Source organism: Belonocnema kinseyi, chromosome 7, assembly GCF_010883055.1.
Source record: "Belonocnema kinseyi isolate 2016_QV_RU_SX_M_011 chromosome 7, B_treatae_v1, whole genome shotgun sequence".
In the NCBI taxonomy this organism is placed as follows: domain Eukaryota; kingdom Metazoa; phylum Arthropoda; class Insecta; order Hymenoptera; family Cynipidae; genus Belonocnema; species Belonocnema kinseyi.
This window is the reverse complement of record NC_046663.1, coordinates 70,624,663-70,644,186: the sequence shown is the minus strand read 5'-3', so window position 1 is coordinate 70,644,186 and position 19,524 is coordinate 70,624,663. Positions and strand designations below refer to the sequence as shown.

Here is a 19,524-nt window from a genome sequence, read left to right as displayed (position 1 = left end):
CCCCCCCCCCTTGACTGCTTTGACCACGTAGACTTATTTCTTATATTATGAAAATATGAATATGCTTGGTATTCAAAAGCTAGGAATTCAAAAGGAGCGGCCCATTAGCCGAAAATTCAATTTTCATGCAAACTTCAGGTTAATGATACAAGATAGGAAGTCCAAATAAAAAGTAGTGAAAATTTATAGTGTTTCATGTGTTTTCTGAAAATAAATCCGCACGTGGATTTTGGCTCCACCGGGCCCCCCTCGTGGACAATAATGGACTTTTGACATGACCCCTCCCAAACTGTCCATGCAGTATAAGGATGGCCCCAATTATTATTATGAAAAATGTTGCTTACAATGTGCAACATGTTCAAAATTGAAATACAAATGTTAGACAAATTAAAGTACTTTTTCTGCTGAAAGAAATATTTTTTGTAAAATATATTTAAAAAGTAATAACGAGGTTTCTATCAAATTTATTGAAATATATACTAACATACATATATTTATTTGAGTTTTATTATTTTCTTATCTATTAAGGTTATTATTATTACATTTACCAAAAAAAAATAAATAAATAATCCAAAAAAATTGTATGCATTTCTAAAATTTTTAATATTTAATACATTCATTTTTCAAAATTTTAAATGAAAGGATTTCTTTGAAAAAGTTGAGGGAAAATTATAAGGACTCAATTAGATAAACTCTTATAGTAAATATATGCATAAGCAAACCCTACAGATTGGAACGAATAAGTTTATGCAAAATGTGCATGAAAAAGATTCACAATCAATTAAAAACTAGACTTTCAAATTTAGCCTAATTAGAGACAAAAAATAACAATTGAAAAAAGAGGGAGGAAAAATTCAACTAAATCTAACCTCTCACTTTTTCCTTTCTCCGTCTTTCTAGTATTATTAGGGAACCAATATGTTTTAAAGCAAATTTAGACCTCGTGAGAGATTATTTATAGGAAGAATTGAAAGTTTGAAAAATTATTATACTTAAAAAGAAAATATTTCGATTGATATTGGGTAAAAGTTGATTAAGTTTAATATAATCACTATTTTTAGTGAGAAAATGATTGTTCTATAGAAGAATTCTTTTTACTTTAAAGCAAAAGAAAGTTACTTTATACAATTAATAACTCTATCCCACACTTTGTTGTATTTTGAGAGGACTCTTTTTTAAATTAATAGACTGTTTACCCTCTCTCTTTATAAATAACATCTCCGTGAATTCTCCCTTTTTCCGATTTCTCTCATGATAAAGAATTTTAATATCATTCTCATTGAACTTCTGTGAAAATTATTTTCATGTTCATCAAAAGTGCCGTTTTATATCTATCTTTGCCCAATTTTACAATCATATTGCTCTTAAAAGGAACTCTAGTGGGTAAATCTAATTTACCCAACATTAATTTCAAAATCTTCGAGATTTTGGCAAAATATAGAAGAACAACAGTGTTTTAATTTAACTCATATCAAGAAAATTTAATTTACCTTCAGTTTCCAGTTCGACAGTGTAATCTTGGGTGTATGCTATGAAAAGCATTTAGAAGAATCTCAACATTATTTTTATGCACATTAAGTGCTGTATCATGAACATATCTTGTATAAAAATTAATATCAATTCAGCAAAAATAAGGAGACCAAACTCACCCTATAGGAGTTCCAAAGTTTTGTTTGTAGACATTATTATTAAACTTGAATAAACCGAGAAAAAAACATATTTTATAGCATCAAGAAATTGTTTTCTTACGAATTTTGTCAAGAACTTAATCAAATCCCAATGTTTTTTTATGATAATTTCAACTCTTTCAGTAGGGATGTTTAGAAGCCTGGCTATTACATCAAAAGAAACAAAGATGTGATCCAAAGATATTATTACATTATCAAATAACTTTGAAAAACATGACTATTTTTGATTGAGGTTTTTGAGATTTCTGTGGATTTTTTAATAATATTGCTCACATTCCATTCAAGGGCAATAATATTGTAAAATTAGGGAAATGTAAATATCAAACGCTAGATAAACCATGTATAATTTACAAAGTAAATTTCAATTATGGAAATGCCGTTTACATAGGGCAGACACGAAGGTCACTTTGGCTTATAGGAATGATGAACATGCAAATAGCTTTCACAGAAGTCCTAGATATCACTCAGTCCTTCCAAAGCATAAAATTACACATGCTCACGGCTTTAATGGGAATGATATTAAAATTGTTTATCATGGGAGAAATCAGAAAAGGACAGAATTCATGGAGATGTTATTAATCAAGAGAGAGGGTAAAAAAACTATTAATTTAAAAAGACACCTCTCAAGCTGCAACAAAGTGTGGGATAGAGTTATTAATTGCATAAAGTAACTTTCTTTTGCTTTGAAGTAAAAAATAACTTTTTACAGAACGATCATTTGCTCACTAAAGATATTGATTATATTAGACTTAATCAACTTTTAACCAATATCATTCGAAATATTTTCTTTTCAGATATTTTAATTTTCCATACCTTTAGTTCTTCCTACAAATAATCCCTGATGAGGTCTAAATTGGCTTAGAAACATATTGGTCCCCTAATAATATAAAAAAGGCGGAGAAAGGAAAAAGTGATAGGCTGGATTTAGTTGAATTTTTCCTTTTTTCACCCTCTTTTTTCAATTATTATTTTTTCTCTCTAGTAAGCCGAAAAATGAGGTAGTTTGGAGGTCTGGTTTTTAATTTATTGTGAATCTTATTCATGCTCATTTTGCATAAAATTATACATGAAAAAATAGATTTTTCTTCGTTCTTTAATTTAAAAAATCAGATTTCTGTCTTTCATTCTCAAGTAAACAATAGCAAAAATATAAACTAGAAAATTTAGATTTTTCGATAAAAAAATGGTCGAAAACAAATAAAATTCCGGGTTCCACCGATTCCCCGGTCAGTTAGACACCCTGTTGATATTGTGATGCATCATAAATATCTACAAAAAAGGTATATAATTTTATGTCTGATAATATTTTATCCAAGTATATTCTCAAGCCCTTCTAGAAATTGTAAGGCAAAAGAATTGGATTCTGACTTAAATTTATAACATCCTTGCGAAAATGTATTAAAAACATTCAAAATATATGCGGTTACTTTTGCGGATCGTTTTGTGGAGGTAGATTTATCAAAAAGTCAAATTATTAATAAAAGAGAAGACAAATATATCGCATCTTTTGTAAAGAAGGATTTAAAAAAGGTCCCTATTTCAAACTCTGTATACAAATGTACTGGAGCACTGGAATTATATTTAAGCAAATAATACTTTTTATTATTATGAGCTTAAAAATAATATATCAATTTTAATTTGTTATTTTAAAGTAGTTGCTAGTAATGAAATAATTTATTGTAATTAGGACACAAACTTTATTGATTCAATTAATTTTTAATGGCAGGTAGTTTCCTAGAATTATATAATGAAATAATAAAGTCAATAAAGTATTGTTGATTGTATTAGGAAATTAAGGTATTCATCAATGGAACTTTTTATCTCGGCATATAGTGAACGATTTAAAAAAAAGAAGGAAATGATGATTAGGGATGTTCAAATAAAAAAAAAAAGAGGTCAAAATCTCAATTTGCATTTTTGAGTTTTTGTTCCATTTTTTTAAACAAAGAATCAGGTGGACGAGTACTAAGTCGCATAATATTTAGAGGTCGCTCATAGCGAATATATCTGTTCTTACAGAGCATTTAATTTTTCTCGAAAACGAAAGAGCGTAAAGCAAGATTGTACAGATATAAAATATGCGCCTCATTAAAATTAGTATTTTTTTTATCACACTTTTTTGACAATTATGCATACTAAGGTATTTTGACGAACACGATAATGTATGAAAATAACTAAGAATCGCTATGTTTCAGAATATTAACAGAATTAGCATATTTTTGTAATTAAAAAACTGTGAATAAGCTTGCTAATTACCCCCCCCCCCTTCCATCCTCCCATCCGTATAGTACCGTAAATATTTTTAAGCGAAGCACCACCAGGTGATACTCGCGCCAGTATTCAATGCCAAGGAAAGAATTTGGAAGCGTAACAAATCCTATGAATCATTTGTCTTTTTTAAGGCAGTGTTACTCATCACGTTGGAAACATTTTTAAACGTTTTTCAAAATCTACCGTGTCTATTCTAAAATCTATCAATTATAATTTTGAATTACTTTAAACACCTCAACAGGAGTGTTTGACTTATTTTTCATTTGTTTAGAAAACAAAAGTTACGAATAAAAAAAATGTATGAAATTATTTTTCAACACAAGGTATTACTTTGGACGCAATTTTAAAATGCCATTGGTGCTTTTCCAAACGGGTAAATTATGAATATGTTATATATAGTGTGAAGTTTTACATATAATATCCATTTGTTTTGTAGAAAAAAATTATAAATTAAATGAATATTATATATAATATTTCACCCTATGTATAAACCATCCATATTTTTTTAGCCTGGGTTATGTTTCGATTACTATGCCAGGTGCTTCCGGCAGTTAAGACTCCAATTTAAACTCCTTACTTATCAATTATAATTGCAGCACGCATTCTAATAAATGGCATTTCCAATTGCGCCTCAAGATTATTTTACGAACCATTCGCCTGATAAGACATTTATTTACAAACTTAATTTAACTATGAAATTTATTTACCTCCTGGAGGGGAAATGTTTTATTCGAAAATGTATTTTCTATCGAATTCTTCAGGGTGTCCAGTGTCCACCCGATGGATGCGATTTTTAAAGGTTTCAAGACATTTACAAAATTTTAAAAGATCTCTAAGATATTTCTTTTAAAACAGAATTTTGGCATAGAATTGTAAATATGAGTTGGAAAATCAGATAATTTTTCTTATAAGAATTACAATTTGTTGTTCCAAGTCAAATAATAATTCCTTACGAAATTTCCCTGTCCTAATATCTAAATTGTAATTTTTCACAGAAATCCCCTATTCCAAAGTGGAAATTATAATTTTTTTTAAATTATCTGTTCACAACTCATAATGATAATTCTTTACAAAAATTCCCTTTGACAGTCAAAAGTATAATTATTTATGGAAATTCCCTGTTCCAAATCGCAATTATATTTATTTTCAAAATTTTCCGGGCAGTCTCTTCTGAAATATAGCAACTCCCTTTTTCTAACATTTGGAAGAGGGCAGTTTCTAATTCTGGCAAATTTTTATTTGCGAAAACAAAATTTTGGATTCCAACAAAGTCTGATTCTGAACAAGGAACTATAAAAATTTGAATAATGCTGACTTGGAACACATATTGTTTTTGTAAATTTCCTTTATATAAATCATAATTAAAATTATTTTCCAAAATTGTTCGCTCCATGTCAAAAATTACCTGTTCCAAGGTAAGATTGTTATTCTTTAGGTTTATTATTCTATTCGTAACTATCTTTTTCCAACATTTTTGAGGGGAATTTTCAAATTGTGCAGAATTCTGATTTTGAACAGGGATTTTTTTAATTTCCTTCTAAATCAGAATTGAAGTTCCATTCCAAAAATTATACTTCTTAACGAAATTTCTTGTTCTAAAGTGAAACTAAAATGAAAACTATAATTCTTGTCCCAAAGTCTAAATTATAATTATTTACGGTGAGTTCCTTGTTCTAAGTCAGAACTATATTTATTTACAATATTTTTTAATATCAATATTTTTAATCCACGAATATAGTAACTCCTATTTTCTTAAATTTAGAAGAGGAGAGTTCAAGTTTGTATGTGCAAAGAAGAATTTTTAAATTGAAATAAATTCTGATTTTTAAAATCTGACAAATTTTGACTTCAAACAGGGATTTTTTTATAAATTCCCTTTTTATAAATATGAATTAAAATTATTTTCCAACGTTTTTGTTCTATGTCATAAAATACCTGCTAAAAATAAAAATTATAATTCTTTACGAGAAAATAAATAATATTATAAAATTATAATTCTTTGTGGTAATTCCCTGTCCCAATTTTCAAAATTATATTTATTTATTGTAAATTCTTGTACCAAAACTCAAAATTATAATTCTATTCGAAAGTTTTCTATTCCAAGCCAGGATAATTGCAATTCTTTGGATATTTATTATATTTCTTTTATTTATTCCCCGTCACAAGTTTTATAAATTGCTCATAACTTTTAGAAAATGCTGTGTTTCAAAGTCGAAATTATAATTCTTTAACGAAATTCCCTGTCCCAAGTAAGATTTATAATTCTTTTAGAAAATTCACTGCTCCAAGTCAGACTTGGAATTCTTATGGAAAATTCCCTACTCCAAGTGAGATTTATGATTTTTTCACAAATTCCCCTTTCCAAAGAAGAATTAGAGTAATCAAATATATGAAACCACTTTTAATTTGCATGTTAATACATTCGAGTGGAAAGTCTCCGGTCTCTAAATTACATTCCCGCTCATTTCCCGGTTTGTCCAATTTTCCGGTCTTATAAACACCCTATTTATATATTATATATGTATCTAAGAAGCATGTTCATATTCAACACTTGACGTTTCAAAATAAATTATTCATTTACTAAAGTTAACTTGAAGTATTTAAAGAAAGACATTTTTGAGAATTTACTTTGTAGGTAGACGAAGTCGCGTCGCATAATTGATAACAAAGCCTTATCTTCGTTTTTCTCTTTTCAGGAAAGATACCTAACAAGTATTAAATTTTAGCCAACTGCAAAATTCTGCCATTCACCTATATTTATTGGAAAAAATAATATTTCCTCTCATACCGGAAGTACGCCGAATGAATTGAAATACGAATAAGTGATTCATGCCCTAGGATTAGGCAATATCGGACAGCAATTTACAAAACCTGCCATCAGTTCTTCATTCATAGAATGTTTGAATGTCGGCGACTGTGTGGCTAAAATCATGTGTATTAATCGTGAGTTCTGATAATAGTTTGATAATTAACCTTGACTCAAGATTAGTTTGATAATTTATTTTTTCTCTCTGATTTCACAACTACCAGAAGATGAAACGCCGAATCTAAAATCCTGGAAAACCGGAAATTAAAATGGAGGTGAAACCAGTGCCAAAACCAAGGTCGATCATCTCAGATCGACCAACTCCAGTCCCAGCACCCAGAACTTTACAAGTCCCATCTCTCCCAATTCGATCCACAAGTCCCAGTGAATCGAGTCAATCGGGAAAGAGCGATGAGACGAAATCTCTTCCAGAATCAAAAGGCTTAAAGTCAGAATTCTTCAGGAGCTTGAGTACAGGTTCAAAACAATTCAAGGACGAAATTTCAGAAAAGATGACAGTGAAGGGTCGGGCTGTGATTTCCAGTACTCGAAATGCAAGTATTCGATTGGAAAAATCAGTGAAAAATCTTATAACTCGTCGCTTGACTTCCTTGAATCAGGATGATCTTCAGGATACTGAAACGAAGGTCAAGGATCCAATTGAAGAAGATCGTTGTATGTCTCTTCCAGCTAATGACATCTTCAGCACAATTTCTTTTTACAGTCCTTTGAGGAGTAATTTGAAAAGTGTAAAAAATGAAGAGGACCTCACTGGCGCGAGATACAGTCCTCCACCTCCTGTTTATCCTCCTCCTCCCCTCCCTAATGAGTCAATTTATGACGAGCTGCAGTCTGTCACTTCCGGTAACAGTAGTAGATACGACACTTTGAGTTCGACTTTCTCTGAACGAGCTGAACGAGATTTTCCTGAAGCATTTAATTTTTTGAACTACGCCCAGAATCAGGGGAGTGATTCTGATCAGAGTTTGAGTATGTCTGATATTCACGGGAGTCAGGAAGTGACAAAGAGGCTATCGAGGTCGGATTCGTGGACATTTTATGATGTCTCTGCTGTTGGAAAAGTAGATAAGAGCGATGGAGTAGATGAGCTGGATAGGATATCGAGTGCTGAGGAAGATGAGAAGGAAGCCCCGATTATGGAGCGGATTTCTTGTAATTCCAATGTCAGTCAGATATCGCTGCAGAATTCCTTGTATGAAAATTGGCTGTTACAGAAGAGCCCCTCTAATGAAGATGAAGGTACGATTTAAATTTAATGAGTTTGAGGTTGCCACTCAAGAGTCAGAAAAAAATATTGTTCATTTCCTAGTTTTTTTTCGATTTCAAAATTTTTTCACGGTTATTTAAATTTAAACCTTGATAAATCAACAATTTATAATATGAAATATTCAAAAAAGAATTTCCATATTAAAGAATCCAATGAAAAAAATGTACCATTCCAAGTGTGGAAGCTATGGAATTATTTTGAGGTCTGCAAACAAACAAACATTTGAAATGAACATTTTCAAACCAAGTTGATTTAAAATGAAAACATTAAAAATTAAACTGTTTTAAATGCAGGGCACTCGACATTCAATAGTTTAAAACTCAAAACTGAAAAAACAACTAAGGCTTTGAATTTCAAATTGTACAAAATTGAGCTCTTGAGATTGTCTCATTTATAATTATTCAACATAAAATTGGTCCATTTTGTACGTTTTTAATTTAATTATTTAAGAATTAAAAATTGTAATTGTATATTTTACATATTCAAATAATTCAAATTTTAAACCAGATATTTTTAATCCTTCATTTAAAAATTGTACACAATATGAAGCTTTTTTAATCTGATATATTCGATTTTAAATGTAGGGAATTGATAACAATTTTAAACAACATTAATTTTTAACAAAATTTTTGGAATTTTCTAATCCTAAATTTGTTCTTATTTGCAATACTTCTATATAAAATTGTTCCTTCCAATTTCAAATAAAATTTTATCATTTGGAAATTAAAATGAAATTGTTGAGTTCTTAGCATAAAATCATCCTAGTATAAAAGATTTTCAGCGGAAAACTATACATTGTACAAGAAAGTTAAAATAATGTAAATAACAGTTCTAAAATAATAATTGGCTTTCAATTTTAAATAAATTTCAGAATCTTGAAAAATCATTTGTTTTTAAATATTGATGACTTCAAGCTTAAAATTGCTTACCTTGTAAAATTTCTTTAATTTCAAAACTGATCCATTTTTCATATCTCAATTATTGAATTTAAGAGGATGGAAATTATGAAAATTTTAAATGATACTGCTTTTAATTTTTTATCAATTTTTTTAATTTATGGAAGTGTTAGAAAGAAAACAAAATTAAATTTCAAACACTATAAATTGGAAATGATCTTATTTATTGGTTAACTATTAGGGTATTAATTTCTAAGTTAAACAATTTTGAGAAATTTTAAGCTTAAACTAAACATGTTTGTGCTTTTTAATCTGAAATAGTGTATTTTTAATTATTTTAAATGTAAAAAAGTGATTCGCTGTCAGACTTCAACTAAGTATATCAAAATTGTACATTTTCAAATTATGAGCGTAGAGATTTATAACTGAAAATTGTCAAATTCAAGCCTCAAAAATTAAATTAATTTAACTATTTATTTTTAAACTTTCTATTCATTTCCTGGTTTTCAGGGACCAGTGGTCATTCATATCATATTGAGTTTAAAGATTTTTAGATTTGTATTATTATCACCCTCATATTGCATCAATGTTAGGAAAACGTTATTTTATCTCTTTATAGGCACAGGAAGAGAACAAAGCAAGTCTGTTTTATTCGAATTTGACCCTTTCGCCAAGACTCAAGACAGCGTTTACAGTAATTACGAGAACAACGATTTAATGCTACTCAAAGCCTTTTTAGAAAACAATGAATCAACCAGTAGTGAAGAAAGTACGAATGATTTAAGAGAAGAAGGGGAACAGTTAGGCGAAGATCCAGTTGTACAAAAAGAAGTGCCAGCGAACCCTCCAGCTCCTCCGAGAAGATTCGATTCCCTGCCGAAACATGAATATGATGAGGTGGAAATGGTTGAAGCACCTGAGAAAATCCTCTCGAAAAAAAGCCCTGCTCTTCTACCAAAACTGGCACACCTGGCTTCCAGGAAACAACCTGCTGTTCCACCCAGGAAACCAACGGTTGCGGATAAGGAGGAAAATGTTTCTTCTGGTTCCAAAACAATCTCAGATGTTGTAGAGGAAGCAATCTTAAATTCTGCGGGTTCAGGCAGTTCCGGTTCTGTGGTCAAGTTCTCGGAGGAGAAGAAAACAAGTGTTATGCAGAGGTTGATGAAACCTAACATGATGAACTTTGTGAAAAGTGGGAGCAAACTATTGTCTAGGAATAAGGAGTCAGTTGAAGTCTCAGTGAAAAGTGTTGATTCGAAGAAACTAGAGAGGCCGAAAACTTCTTTGGGGAGTCAAAACCCCCCTAGCCATAGAGGTGTTATATACAGATCTGGGGTTGGCATGGAGAGGGCCAAGGATTTGGTTTCAAGAGCTGCTGTTTTGGCTGATCAGAAACTCTCATTTTATAGTGATAAAAGCATGTCCAATTTGAAGGAGGTCATCAATCTTGAGTTGGTACATAGTATTCATTTGCTCCAAGATGTCAAGTAAGTTTTTTGACATTTCTTACAATTCAATTTAAATTAACTGGAAATTAATAACATTTAGATTTTAGTGTTAGGTTCAGGTCTATAGCTATTTCTGAATTTTATTGAATACTTATGCAATAAATAATTTCACAAAATTTCAGAGTCTTTATAAACATCCAAGGAATTTGCAAGTACAGTGAAATTCTTCTATAGCGCCGATTTTGGCGCTGACGGTGGGTGGGAACTAACTCATTATAGCCCGCTCCGCTTTTGTTTGTTCACGCCTATAGAAGCTAAAGAAAGGGAGGGCTATTGAAGGATTTCACTATACTTTAAAAAGTTTCAAGGGATTTAAAAATATTTCAAAGGATTTGAAATCTTTGAGAGTATTTTAAAAGAATCGAAGGGATTGTCAAGATATTAGACAAATTTCAAACAATTTCTAAAATGAAAAGGATATAAGTGGTTTTAAGAGATTTAAAAAATGTATTTAGCGCGCGGGAATCATTGCATTGCCAATTACTAATTTAGAAATATAAAGAAAACATTACTATCATTCCAATTTGAAAATTGTACAGTTTAATCACTTGGAAAATATTTTGAGTGGCATGGTTTCATTTTTCAAGCAAATGTTTTATATTTTGTTACAAATTAATGTAGATAAGGTATTGGAAAAAAAGAAATCTGCCTCGAAATTCTTCAGTTTCTAATGATTTTTCGTTCTTTTGAGTTTCCTGAAACGGTTTCAAACTCTTTCAAATCCTTTTGAATTCTGTTAACTTCCATAATATCTTCTTAATTTCTCTGAATTCTCAGATTTATCTGGATTAATCTAAATTCTTTGAATTATCTGAATTTCTTGATTTCATCGAATTTCTAGAATATTGAGAACTCCATGAATCCAACTTACTTAAAAAAATGCAATGAATTCAGAAGAATTTAGAATTGAAAAAATTCTATGCATTACAGAAATACAAAGAATTGAGCAGGTTTTAAGGAATTTAGGATATTTAGAGAATCCCTGGAATTTCAGGATTTTAGAATTTTCAGTGAATTCGGAGAAACCCAAATATTCTAGGATATCAGAGAATACAAGGAATTCCGAATATTCAAAGAATTCTGATAATTCGGAGAAATCAAGGGTTTCACAGAAATTAAGGAATTTAGACATTTGCAGGACCTTCATGAATCTTTCAACTTTTCATTTCTTTGAACATAAAACTCTTAATTTTGAAAAGAAACTTTTTTTAAATTTTTTTCATAAAAGTTACGAATTTTTTATTTTTAAAACTATAGATTTGATATTGTACCATTTTTTATCAATTCAAATAAATTTTTTTTTTAATTATTTGAATTCGGAAATGGTCCATTTTCAAGATGTAAAATTGATTAATTTAAAAATAATTAATATCATTTTATATCAGTTAATATTAGAAAATAATAAAATATTACTAATATTAATTAATAATATAGTTTAATATTTATGACTTAGAATTAAGATTTGTACATTTCTTAAATGTTTTAAATTTAAAATTGTTTAATTGCAAACTTTTATTTTTCTATAAAATATAATTATTTGCAAGCGATACAATTTGGAATGATTTGAAAATTAAATTAAACCATTTTCAATGTTTAGATCGAGCTGAAAGTGATCAACCTGATTAAAAATTCATTATTTTGAAAGATTTAAAAAGTGAAAGTCGTACAAATTTTATTATATTTGAAATTATTCTGACTTTTTGACATAATAAACTAACAAGGATAAATACTCCACTCATGCTTGAAATTAAAAAATTGTAATTGTAATAGATTTAAGCAATTGCATTTTTTTACGGAAACTAATATGAGAAGTCAAAAAGATTAATGGCTTCTTCTTTATTTGAAGTATTTTAAATAACGAAAAAATGAAAGGCTTATTATTACCTGAAAAAGAAAATTATAGAAGTATAGTAAGTAAAACGTCAAATATGTTTACTTCGAAACATTATTTTTCAATTATTAATTTCATTTCTTTGTAAAATTTGGAAGATTTAACATGAACCCCAAAGAATCATATTTATTATAAATTGAACACTGTTTCCTTTTACACTTGTATGGTTTTAAACTTTCAATGATAAAACAAACCGATTGAACAAAACCGGAATAAAAAAATAAAAGCATATCTGCAAACCAACTTCATACTGCACACGAATGAACATTATTTATTTTAAATTCTGCACATTTTAATTTAAAAAAGATCATATATTAAAGTATCCCATGTAAAGCTTTAATAATTATATTTTAAATTTTAATTTTTTTTAGAATATTATTAAATTTTAATTATTGTCGATAAAACATCATTGGTATAGTAAATTTATAACCTTTTCATAATTTTATGGGTAAAATGAGTTTCGAGTCAATTCAAGGAATTAATTGAATATATAAATTTGTATAATTATTTTTTCATTCAGAACGCTCATTTTTACAATCTACATATAAAATTTAAATTCTTGTCTACAAAAAATCAGTCAGTCTAAAGTTGATCGGATTTTACAATTATACGGCTTATATTTGCACTATTAAAATTGATTAGGTAAACCAATATGTTTAATTTTTAAATTATTATTATTGAATCTCAAAACAAAATTATCACTACTAACCAACTTCATGCTGCGAAGAGAATATGTATTACGTAGCATGCCATTAGCATTAGCTACGAACTGAAAGAGCTTTATACTGCAAGCAGTAGTTGATCATTATTAGTACATAATTCTATATTTAAGATATATATATAAATGTTGGTCTTTAAATGTTAATGAGAAGATATATGTAGAAGGTATGTATGTAAACATTTTATATAGAAAATCGCTCATAATTTAAATATTACTGGTCAGAGAAATTTGACAATGAAATGTTGCGGCCATCCTGTAAATGATGTATTCAGTGGTGTTTAGATGAAATGCGGAAGAAGGTTTACTAACTTTATCATTGGATAGATAAAAGCCCCTATTATTGGATTTGTTGAATTTCTTGATATCTGGGTATTCAGGGCCTCCATAACCTTTAGTTATCGATTCACAGTTTAAAGCTTTAATCATAAAAATACTGATACTATTGTTATAAAAAATCAGAGGAGATAAACTTTTGCAGTAATTATTGCAAGTTTTTCTGCAGTAATTATTGCATCAGTTTATTAAATAATTGTGTATGTTTGATACAAATAATAAATTATTGCCTACTTTCGAGAAATATGAAAAAATGAACTTAAAACGCGGGTAACATTTACCAAGATACCTTAGAAAATCTCATAGTTTATTGAAGCTTGAAGAAATTAAAATAGATTTTTATTTACTTTTTGTGGCTGAAGATTGCCGCAGGTTTGCCCTACTCGCAGGAAATGAACCAAAAATTGCAGTGGAAAATAAATTATTTTCTTTAGGTTTTTAATAGATCGACGGTTCTGTTGTTTGTTTTTTCCTTTTAAAATAAGAAAGCTAATGACGAGTACGTGCAGGTCGGTATGGAGTACGTATTTTCGATTTAAACTTCAGAAGGGTTACATTTAGTAGATTTCAAACTCACAGTGCGTTCAAGATCTAAAAAGACTGAAATTTCAAACAATTGCATATTTTCTGGGAATTGTAAATAAGTTCAGAATCTTTGAATAATCTTTTGAAATTTGGATCGTTTAAATATATTACTTAAATATAAAAATAGTATCGCAGAAGCGCTTTAATTTTCATTTCAATTCCAATATTTTAAAATAAAAACTGTGAATGAAGATTTTTTTTTCATTTCCAGAGTAGTCGAGGGTGAAAATGTACATTGCATCGCAATTCATTGTGCGGAGAGGCCCGGTGTCCACGTTTTCTATGCAAAAGGTATTACTGAAAGAAGAATTTGGGCCCAAAGGATTTTGGAGACTATAACACATGTGTTCCCTGTAAAATACACCTCTCTACTGACTAGGGCAGGCTGGGCCTACTTAAAGGTAAATTTAGTTACTAAATCCAAAATGCCCATATATTTAATCATCTTATTAATAATTTGGTGTCAAATAATATACGAAACTTTATAAATAATTTAACTTTGCACAAAATAATAGAGCAGCAAAAAGCAGAAGCTGCAAATTCCATATAATGTGCAGCCTCAGCAAATAATCTTTTTCCACGTATATTTGTAGGTATAATACAAATAAAGTAGCCCATAATATTTATTACTATTAAAGTTAAATTGTTTTAATAAAGAGCAACAAATTATAAAAAGAAGGGAAAACAAAATATATCACCGTGAAATAGAATACAGCACTACAATTATTAGAAAAAGTGGCAAAATATAATTCCTGAATCTTTCTTCTTTTAGGAAGGCGTCACGGGATCTTGGTTCCCTGCATGGCTTCTATTGCAACAAAGAATTTTGGTTTATACTCGCACTTTAGACCCTGTTATTTTGGAAAAAATTGATCTCAGAAAAGCACGATGCATAGGTGAGTCTCTTCAATACAAAAGTGACTCTTATTCAAAATCTATAAACTACATTTAAAGAAATAATCATGTACCTTGGTGCATGGAAATTAAAATTGATTTTATTAATAACAACACAATAGTAAAAAAAATTATTTCGTGTTCTTCAGCTCACGAAGTTTTCCATTTAATGATAAAAAAAATACCCAATTTTTGTAAAATTCGGATTTTAATCCCCATATAAAGTTCTTATATAGTGTATCAATTTAAAAAATATGTAAAGGATCAGCAGACTGAATGACCTAGTATACTTTTCATACAAATAACGAAAAAGTTATTCAACGAGCCGCAGAGTTCATCCAGAAGCATTTTTTGTGGACAAAAGTCTGTCTACAACCGGATTTTCAAAGGATTTGCCGTTTTTTTTTGTAAATGACTGTAAGGCTTTCGGGTATATCGAAGTCGGTGCGGAAATTTCGATTTATCTAAACCAAAAGTTTTTATTTCACAACAAAATAAACAATATTTCTATCCTAACTTTTCAGACGATCTTTTGTTTAATATCTGCGAATTGATTAAAGAAAAGCCTAAGTCAGTGTAATTACTATATAGTAATACTTTTTAGTAGGTTAGAGTAAGAAAAAAAATTGTTTATAAACAAATGCACAGTTTTCATATGACACAATGAATAGACTTTTTTGAGAATTGACCAAAAATGTCTTGCCAATGACTCCTTGCTGATATTTTTTTCAAATTAAAAACAACTAGTATTCATTTAAAAAATATTAATAAAAAAATTAAAATTTTCAACATTATTCCACGAACAAATTCCACGAATAATTAACTTTACTTATCCGTTGGCAAAGTATCATAGCAGAGTCATTGAAAATACATTTTTGGTTGATTCTGCAAAAAAAAACTAGAACCTATTCTTTGTGACATACGAAAACTGTATTTGTTTATTAAGATTGTTTAAATATTTACCAAGCGTAGTTTAGCCAAATAAAAATTTCCGCACCGACTCTATATACCTCACAGCGTTACTTACAGTCATTAAAAAGAAAATCAATTGAAAATTCAGTTGTAGACAGACTTTTGTCCATAAAAAGTGCTTTCGGCTACACTGAGCGCCGGCCCAAATGATCGGAAACAGGATGCCCAGACAAACAAATATCGTTAAGGATATATTAATTTAACCTTGAGGCTTTTATTTAATCAAAACTCATTGCCTGAAATCATAAATTTTTGACCAGCTGATAATATTACGTCATCCAAACAATTGTTAAATTATTGAGAAACTTCCCACCGGGCACCGAGCAGTTCATTTGATAAAAAAGGTCAATTGATTTAAAAACAGGACTAGAATTGGTCAACAAAAAATGATGAAAGTTAAATAGTATATAAAACTCCATACAGCCAATTGTTGAAAATCCAAATATATTTTGAACTTAAAATTATTCTATATGTTTTCAAGTTTATAAATAATAGACTTGGAAGTCACACTAGACAAATTTTACCCGAATAAGAGGGCATCCATAAATTACCTTACCACTTGCAGTATATTTTTGAGCCCCCCGCCACAAGCCTTGCAAGATTAATTTTTTAAGCAAAAAGACGAACTTTCAACAAAATGCATGAATTTTCTACCAACCAATTAGTTGAATATTCACCTAAGAAGATTAATTGTCTACAAAAAAGGTGAATTATCTAAAAACTGTTTGAATTTTCAAACCGAAAATTTTATATTTTAACAAAATAGCTAATTTTCTACCAAAAAATTAAATTTTTAACCAAATCATTATATTGAAATCAAAAATATGAATTTTAACAAAAAAGTTAATTTTCAACCAAATAATTTAATTGTTTACCACGCAAATTGTTAAATCCTCAACCTAACGAGATTAATTATGAATCCAAAAGATTATTTTTTTACCCGGAAGATTTTATTTCTATAAATGAAATAGTTACATTTTCAACCAAGGTAGTGGATCCTAAAAAGTTATTCATTTTTGACAAATTGGTTCAGCTTTCAACCATTTAGTTTAATTTTCAACCCAAAAGATGATTTTTTAACGCAGAAGTTTAATTTTATAAAAATGAAATAGTTTGAGTTTTAAACAAAGAGATGAATCTATAAAAAAAATTAATTTTTAACAAAGCAGTTCAACAGAGTAGCTGAATTTCTGACAAAAAAGAGGATTTTTTAACAAAATAGTTGCATTTTTGACAAAATGAGATGAATTCCGAATCAAAAATATAATATTACACTTTTCAACCAAAATGAGTTGACTTTTCTTGTAAGATTCTAATAATTTAATTCGTATTTAAGCGAAAAAACGAGAAACCGTTCATTCCACTTACCCCCTCCGTCCTCAAATTGTTGATGTACTTTATGGACAGCCCCTGAGTAAATATAATTGTTTATTTCATGACCTCATTTATTATGAAAATTATTGACAAAGTCTGCGCTTACCTATTGCGCAGTTGAAATGTATTATGCATATGATAGTGCATGAATCATAATCTACTATATATCTATATTCTTCCAGTGAATGATAACAAGACATTTCGCAAAATGCAAATATAGCCTCGGTTTTACATTTCCAACGTCTGCCAGCTTCATTCATGTTCGTTTTCGCGTATTGAATTACAGACGGATCACATGAAGTTCAAGTTTAAAAAATAATGAAGAAGTAATTAATCAATAGTTTTGATTAATTAATGAATAGTTTCTCACATTCCAATGTTTCCTAATATAAATTTTAAAGCTTTTGAATTCAAAGACAACATTTACAAATTTAGGACAAGAGCACCAATTCTTGACCATTCCTCCCTCGGAAATTGTTGGCAACCTTCTCTAATTCACTTTGATTTTTGGCATGCCAATAATTAGTCTAAGTGCCAAGAATTGGTACTCTTACCCTACTCCAGTGTTTAAAATAGGGATGCGATCGAAATTAATAAATTCAGTTTTAGTATTAAAGATAAGTAATTTTTTATGTAAAGGAATATCCCAGACATTCGACGAAATTTTTTTGTCATTTTGTAAAGTTTAAATTAATGCTACAAATTACAATTGACTGTAAATTATACTTTTGAATTGGAAATTGAGATTCGCATTTGTTGAAAAGAAAATAATTATAGAAAATTAAGCTAATTCAAGCTTAAAATTAAAATTGGTCTGATTAAAATGTTTAGAATTATACAATTGACTTTTGTTATATTTAAAACTTCATCAGAAAAATATATTTTACAATTCTCATAAATTGTAACATTTTTTCTATAATGGTATTTAAATTAAAAGTGCTAACTAACAAGATAATCAGATATTTATTAGAAATTAAAAATAGCGGAAAATGGTCAAACATTTGTTCGATTTCGCTACTAATAGTCAATTCCATGGAGTGTTCTTAAAATTATTTTGCAATTTTGTTTGTTTGTTAAAAACTAAATCAATTCTACACATATTCTATGGAATTTTTGCAAGAATGCTATAGAAATTTCACTCTGAATTTCATCTCCAGAATTGCAGAAAAATAATTAATAATATTATTATTAATAAGAATAATTCAAAATTTCACTCTCTCGGCTGAAGGCTTAGTCACATGGAAATATTTTAAAGAATATTAATATACCAAAAGTTTCAGCGGGGAGTGTGCCAACTGCCAATCAAAAATTGCGATTATCGGAGATAAAAATGTGTATTTTTTGTATAATTATCAGTATTAAGAGAACAAGATGGTCCAAAATCTGGAGTTGGAAATATTCCTGTGGTGGTGGTTGATGCTGGAGGCACTGGAGCACTTCATTTGGCAGCTCCTTTACCAACGGAAGCTGCAGCTTGGCGGCACGCTTTATATCAAGCAGCCACGAATTGTGGACCAGCTCTGGATCAACAACAACTTAACCAAGATAATGTGCCTGTCATCCTCGATAAATGCATAAATTTCATTTACGCTCACGGTGAGTCTCCGGAAATAGTCAACCGACAAAATATCCGGCAACAGGATGTGAACTCATGTACAATTCACATTCGAGTCCTATCAAATAATTCTTCTCTAAAAAATAGGTGTATCACGAAAATCTCGTGAGCATTATTGTCGCTTTTCCTCAATGTCGATTCGGCAATTTGAAAAACTCGAAAGAAATAATGTTGCGAATTTTACATATATAATTAAGAAATCATTTTTAGTTGATGGGCAGTGACAAAGAACGTCCTATTTGTGTGCATGATGAAACTGGCAAAAATTTTAAATTTATTAATGTAAATTTTTAGTATTTAACCAAAAGCAGACATATTCAGCAGAAATAAAATTTGCATTTGACATTGCTAAATTCAATGTTCGTTATTTTTCCATTTTTGAAGGTTAAAAAGGCTGAAATTTTTAAATCATTTATTTACCATTGAATCAGTAAGTTTTCTATTAATGCTAAAAATACAAATTTCGAAATTCCCTGAGTTTTCGCTGCTAAATTTTTCATTATCCTTGACCGTTATAAAATTTTCTTTTCGGTATAAGAATATCCTTACATAAAACACATACACTTTCGAGCACATAGTTTTTATTATTATTACACCATTAAGCCATTTCCCTTTCGGGGTAGGCGTGACTCACTCGGCAGGGGAAAGGAGTAGTGTGTGGATGGGATAGAGATTTTTC

At 29.3% G+C, this 19,524-nt stretch overlaps 1 protein-coding gene across 1 annotated transcript in view; it reads left to right on the top strand.

The window, feature by feature from the left end:
- LOC117175847 overlaps positions 1-19,524 on the top strand; it is a 40,536-nt gene that overhangs the window by 1,523 nt on the left and 19,489 nt on the right. The window contains exons 2-7 of the mRNA XM_033365633.1: positions 6,656-6,902; positions 6,990-8,025; positions 9,569-10,439; positions 14,202-14,391; positions 14,763-14,886; positions 18,587-18,826. Coding sequence (XP_033221524.1) covers positions 7,035-8,025; positions 9,569-10,439; positions 14,202-14,391; positions 14,763-14,886; positions 18,587-18,826 — 2,416 coding nt within the window. The 5' untranslated portion in view covers positions 6,656-6,902; positions 6,990-7,034. The remainder of the gene's footprint in view (positions 1-6,655; positions 6,903-6,989; positions 8,026-9,568; positions 10,440-14,201; positions 14,392-14,762; positions 14,887-18,586; positions 18,827-19,524) is intronic.